This window comes from Asparagus officinalis, chromosome 8 (genome assembly GCF_001876935.1).
Source record: "Asparagus officinalis chromosome 8, Aspof.V1, whole genome shotgun sequence".
NCBI classification, from domain to species: domain Eukaryota; kingdom Viridiplantae; phylum Streptophyta; class Magnoliopsida; order Asparagales; family Asparagaceae; genus Asparagus; species Asparagus officinalis.
In genome coordinates, this window is record NC_033801.1 from 932,238 (window position 1) to 939,038 (window position 6,801).

The 6,801-nt window shown below is 39.0% G+C and overlaps 1 protein-coding gene across 1 annotated transcript in view; it reads left to right on the plus strand.

Moving 5' to 3' along the window:
• The window catches only part of LOC109819668 (probable chromo domain-containing protein LHP1), a 6,955-nt gene continuing 6,060 nt past the window's right edge, over positions 5,907 to 6,801 (plus strand). The window contains 3 exon segments of the mRNA XM_020385478.1: positions 5,907 to 6,303; positions 6,408 to 6,494; positions 6,599 to 6,801. The exon segment at positions 6,599 to 6,801 is cut by the window's right edge and continues 5 nt beyond it. Coding sequence (XP_020241067.1) covers positions 6,059 to 6,303; positions 6,408 to 6,494; positions 6,599 to 6,801 — 535 coding nt within the window. The 5' untranslated portion in view covers positions 5,907 to 6,058.

Here is a 6,801-nt window from a genome sequence, read left to right on the forward strand (position 1 = left end):
TAATCTTTTGCACGGATAAAGATTACGAAACCCTCGCCTCTCGCACAATATTCCTGAATCAGGCTACGCCCTCTGCTAACCCTAGATTACAAGAATATTGACTCTTTCTCCTCTGCTTGATTTTTCCTCCAACAATAAAAGAAAATATATAGGGAAACCAAAACTCTATCTCTATCCTGACTTTCTAATTAGAATAGGTTTCAAACTCCTAATCATGATGAAACCCAATCTCCTAATCATGATAGATCTCTAACGCTATCTAATTCTCATGAAGTTATACAAATAATCAAAGACACAATCCTAACAGAAAATGTCACTTTCTAAACATTAAGGTGATTTGTTGTCGAAGTTGCAAACTTTAGGGGGGTTTAGTGTTTTTTACTCACTGACCAACTCCTAAAGTATCAACGAGCCTGACTCGAGTAATGAGCCAACCGACCCGACTCGCGATCTAAATCCAAGCCGAAAGGTGCTGCCGACTCGAATTCTGTTGAGATGTCGAGGTGAACAGCGTCCTCCTCTCGGACCCAGCACATCACATCTCTAATAGTCATTCGCATGACAAGCGTTCCTTAAAAGTCATGTATCATTTAATGAACATCCTATCAACACCCACAATTCGTCACCCAATCAACATCGGTATTTAATGCGACGTCGGTCATAATGACTATGTGAGCCACGACCTTAAAAACTCCTCAGATAGGCCATAATCCCAGTCCTTTCGCTATGCAAAGCTGACTCGACCAAGAGATTACCGACACATGTAAAGTAGGTCTGAACTAGTACTGCATGCACTCACCCAAAATTACCAATGTGCCTTCATAATCCCTCTATAAATAATGATGATTTCCACCATATCAAGGCGGACACTAAGACACACAAAAGTCAACAAGACATACTCTTAATTTTTTTTCTCTTCAATTAGCTAGAAAAAATCATTAACTTGAGCGTCGGAGGGCATGTCAGAATAAACAACCTCCGACACCTCTAACATTTGTTACATGTGCAACGGAGCATAGGTTTCAATCCACAGTGGGAAGATAAACTATCAGGGGAGATCAGAGGACCCAAAAATGAAATTCAACACTCTTAAAAACCACACATTAATTTTCTAATGTAAACACCTGTGTATAGACCCCCGTGTAATATTAGGTCAAACGCGGACACACACGCTAAGTGAACTTTTTCTATGCTTTGAAAACTCAAAATATTTAGCAATTGGACGTCTATCCTCACCAATAGAATTATAAGAAGTCTATCAATAGTAAAAAAAATCGCTTAGGGGGTCTATTTGCAATAAGTAAAACTACAAAGGGTCTATTCACAACAAATAGAACCATAAAGGTTTTTTTTTTTTTGCAATTGAGTGATACCACAGAGGGTCTATTCTCAATTAGCCCTTTTCCCACTATTTTTAGATCCTTAAAAAAAAGGGGGAAATGTAAAAGGAAAGAAAATAAATAATAAGTAATGGGCATAGTGCTTCAATAAGCTTCGCATCGAGATTAAGCCAAACTCATCCTCCTCCTCTTCTTTTTAAAATCCAAATGACGAATATTAGGGATGAAACTACAATGTTTATTTTCTTATTACATTTTTGTTTTTACTTGGTAGTTGGAAGAAGAATAATCTCTCAGAAATGGCCTACCCAACTTTCCTGTTCTCGTGGAAATTTTTTATCCTTAACAGTGTTAATATGCACCTAACACCATTAAACTAGTTTTCCTTGCTTTTAAAGGTTATCTCTTCCAAAGGCTAGGAGTAGGTTATCTTTCTTTGACTAAATAGAATGACTTGCTCAAACAAGTACATGCCACTAAAAACGTTGTTCATCAATTCTAGAACGTACAAAACTTTGGAGAGGGAAAAAGGGGGATTTTTTAGTTTCATTTTTAATGTGCAAAGCATGAATAAAGGCATTAAGTAGATTGGACATGAAATTTGAAGGCTATTAAAGTTTCTAAACATTTCTTTTGTTCTTCTATAGATTTGTCTATCGAAAAGAAAAGCAGTAATTACAATAAAAATAATGTTGATAAAAAATTGGTTATTAATTTCAACAAGAAAAATGTGTGAAATATGGGTTACTAGAAAAGATTCTAAATACAATATTGATTTTAGGGATCGAAATCATCTTAAATAGACGGTAATTAGAGAGTTCCTAATTACCCTAATTCTTACCTTTCATTTCAATTTCAGTGGCTGAGGTGAAGCCACATAGGGCTCTAAATATTTTTTTTTAAAATAATGATTGTTTAAAATGGTATTGCGATAGTTGAAATCCTACATAACTTAGTATCAGTCGTTGGAGTTAGAATAAAGAGATATGATTAGGATAATTAGACACTCTTCGATTATTGATACGGTTCATATAAGAAACTTCTTTATTGGAGTGGGGTGATTTACACCATTGATAGGATAGTCAGAATTATCAAACTAACATTCTAAGTACCCGTGAATGGTATAGATCATCATTTTCTATGAATTGTTTTGATAAATTTTCACTCTTTCGACTAACTTTTGTCGGAGATGATTTGAATCTTAATTTTAGACTCTTCCAATCAAGTTACTGCCTATCCAAAACGGTCCTAATTTACGTGAAAATTTTTAACTGGACATTAGGTTTGAAATAGCAAACACTAATTTGCCTGTTCAACCAGAAATATAGGTCTTTTATTAAATAATAATATAATATTATATATCAAAAACATCTAGGAGCATACAGTGATATGGGTTTATTTCCGCAGAATATAATTGAAAAACCCTATTATTTATATTTTTTTGGGTTACTCAAGCTTTTGTTTTTACGTGATTAGGTATTTGTCGTCATCCTCATGGGTTTGGGCCGTGCGAAGGAGGCTCTACGCAGCAGCCCCGTTCTAAGACTCTTTATAAAGGACAGATTTTATATATATATATATAGAGATTAATGGGTATCCTTGTCATAGGAGGGGATTTCCTCCTATGACGCCTCTAAAATCACATGATTGAGCGACATTGTGGATGATCCGCTCCGTTGAACTTGATCTACATATTCTAAAACCCCAACACACCAAGTTTGGGGTGAACCCGTCGTCGTTTGACCCTTCATCCACTCGTATCAATTTTAACGGTTTTGAATGAATAGAACTTTTCACATGGCTCGATGGAGGGTCAAACGACGACGGATTCACCCCAAACTTGGTGTGTTGGGGTTTTAGAATATGTAGAACAAGTTCAACGAAGCAGATTATTCATAATGTCGCTCAATCATGTGATTTTAGAGGCGTCATAGGAGGAAATCCCCTCCTATGACAAGGATACCCATTAATCTCTATATATGAGATTAATGGGTATCCTTGTCATAGGAGGGGATTTCCTCCTTGACGCCTCTAAAATCACATGATTGAGCGACATTGTGGATGATCCGCTCCGTTGAACTTGATCTACATATTCTAAAACCCCAACACACCAAGTTTGGGGTGAATCCGTCATCGATTGACCCTCCATCGAGCCATGTGAAAAGTTCTATTCATTCAAAACCGTCAAAATTGATACGAGTGGATGAAGGGTCAAACGACGACGGGTTCACCCCAAACTTGGTGTGTTGAGGTTTTAGAATATGTAGATCAAGTTCAACGGAGCGGATCATCCACAATGTCGCTCAATCATGTGATTTTAGAGGCGTCAAGGAGGAAATCCCCTCCTATGACAAGGATACCCATTAATCTCAATTATAAAATATGAACCTTTATAAATTAAAGCATGGAACTTGTGATCACTTGGATTTTGGAATCACAAGTTTTAGTCAAAATTCTTGGACAATAAAAGTTGGCTTGAAATTTGCGTAGCCGCGGTGCGCACAGCTTGATATGGAATACATTAACAATATAATCGCCCACTATTTTCAATAATAATTAAAAAAAATCAAAATACATTGAACTTAGATTGCGATCATGTTCCGCGTCAAAAAGTTGGCTTGATCATGTTCCGCTAGCGGCTCGCAGAAGAAAGTAGAAATCTAATGCAAACTGAACGGGGGGATTATCGACCGAAGTCATTTGATCGCCTCACGCGAGTTAGTTAAAAGATGTTCTATGTCAGCTGAGGAGATGTTCGGTAAAATAGACGGAACGGGTCTTAGATCACGAAGACCGACCGGACTGCTCGGAAGCTAAAATGCGGACGCTTTAGGGGTTGTTTGTTTGCTTAAAAAAAAATGAGAAACCCCCCGCCACGTCAGATTTCAAGAAATCCCCCGTCTTGTAGGATTTTGGTTTCAACCGATTTTCAAATCACATGTTTGTTTTGATTTTTGCGATTTAAAGAAATGATGGTACCACGTAGGATGTCACGTTAGATTTTTGAGAAAAGTGTTTTCATACAAAAAAACCTCTGCAAACACATGGAAATATCACTTCAATGAATTTTTAATTACTAAAAAGATTGTTGAAACAGTGACTGTGAGCAAAACAAATTATTTAATTGCTGAAAAAAAAACACTAGGGGCACACCTTGGGACACACTCCCAACCACACCCCTCACCTGCTACAGTGCAGGGGGGTCCCACTTGAGATTTTTAAAAAAATCTCAAGTGGGACCCCCCTGCACTGTAGCAGGTGAGGGGTGTGGTTGGGAGTGTGTCCCAAGGTGTGCCCCTAGTGCTCCTCTTGCTGAAAACACTGATTTCAATTTCCTTTTTTATGTTCAAACAAACACAAGAAATGAAAGTCGAAACACTGATACTATTACGACTGGATTTATTTCTTATATGACGTGACGGTGACGTGACGTTGATTTCATTGCAAAACATAAAAAAACAAAATACGAGAAATGTCTTTAAAATCTCTTAAGGGGCTGTTTGGTTGGTTTCTAAAAAACCAAGAATAGGAAATTGTAACTTGGAAATATCCAAAAGTTCAATTTCCACCATTTCCATCCCTAAACCTTACCCACAACATCCAATAAAATATTATTTTTATCCAATAACTCATCCACATCATCCAATAAAATATTATTTTTACCCAACAACTCATCTCATATCATCCAATAAAATAAACCAAATAAAAGAAATGGGTCACATCATCCAACTCATCTCATCTCCATCACATCTCATCTTTAAAAATCACCCACAGGTCACATCATCCAACTCATCTCATCTCCATCACATCTCATCTTTAAAAATCACCCACATCATCCAATAATATTGTGACAACTCATCTCATCTCATCTCCATTTCATCTCCACCCATTTCCTCCAAAAAAACAAGGAAATTGATTTCCTTAAGTGTGGGTCACATCATCCAATAATATAATGACAACTCATCTCATCTCATATCATCTCCTATTTTTAAGAATGAACCAAACACAAGAGAATAACCTATTATAAGAAATAGGTTTCCTATTATTTGATTTCCTTCTTTTTTAACCAACCAAACAACCTCTTTAAACAACTTTTCTTAAAAAATCACTCACATCATCCAATAATATGGTGACAACTCATCTCATCTCATCTCTCACTCACATCATCCAATAATATGGTGACAACTCATCTCATCTCATCTCCTATTATTTGATTTCCTTCTTTTTTTAGCCAACCAAACAACTAACAACTCATCTCATCTCATCTCCTATTATTTGATTTCCTTCTTTTTTTAGCCAACCAAACAACTATAAAATAATTTTTTAAAGAAATAGGTTTCCCATTCTTTGATTTCCTTCTTTTTTTGGCAAGCAAACAGCCCCTAAAACGAGTTGTTTTCTATTTCCGACTTTTTTTTCGGAAAACAACCAAACAGCCCCTTTGCAGAAAAGTTGACGCTTCTCCGGCGGCCGTAGCGACTCTTCTCTCGCCTTATTAAGCCCAAAAAAAGGGTTGTCCCCAAAATACCCCGATAATTACTATTACACCCCTCTCGAGGTGACACATTTATTACTCTACCCTCCCCCTCCTCATTGAGCCCCCCCACCCCAAAATCCTCCTCCGCCCTGAAACCTCAAATCCTCACACCGAAATCGAACTCCACGGCGGGGAGAGAAGAGAGAAGCCCAAAAGCCCTTTTACCAGCAGCAAGCTAAGAATGAGGAGCGGCAAGAAGAAACCCGAAGAGAACAGCATCGAAGCGTTGGAGGAGGAGGAGGGAGAAGAAGGAGAAGGAGAAGGAGAAGGAGAAGGAGAAGAGGAGGAGGAGGAGGAGAACCCAGAAGGGGGAAAGACCGGAGGAGAGAGGGAGGAGCCTCCGAAGCTCGAGGAGGGCTTCTACGAGATCGAGGCCATAAGGAGGAGGAGGGTTCGAAAGGGCCAGCTCCAGTACCTCATCAAATGGTATTAACCCCCGAAAGGGAATCAAAACCCTGTTCCTAATTGCCAGCTGTTTGCGCTAGGAACCCTGTTTGATCGATTTGCTTGTTTTTCCTTGATGATGGCAGGCGAGGTTGGCCCGAGAGCGCTAACACCTGGGAGCCCATTGATAACCTTCAGTCTTGCTCGGATGTCATCGAGGCGTACGAAGAGAGGTCTAGCTGATTTCCCAACCCATCTCGTGATTTTTTTAGGGCTTTTTTTTTAGGGGGGTTGACCCGTTGCTGTTTCCGTAAGATTTTCATTCGATGGATTGTAGGCTGCAGAAGTCGTCTCGGAAGAAGAAACGAAGGGTTGGGCCCCCTTACAGCGCTCTCGCCAAGAGCCTGCAGGAGCCCGATTCGAGCAATGGTGCGAGCAGAGAAGTAGGGGTTAAGAACCCTGAAGACGGGGATAAGACGGGGGTGGAGGGTGCGGAAGGGACCTCGAAAGGGGCGAATGATGACGAGGCGAAGAGAGAGG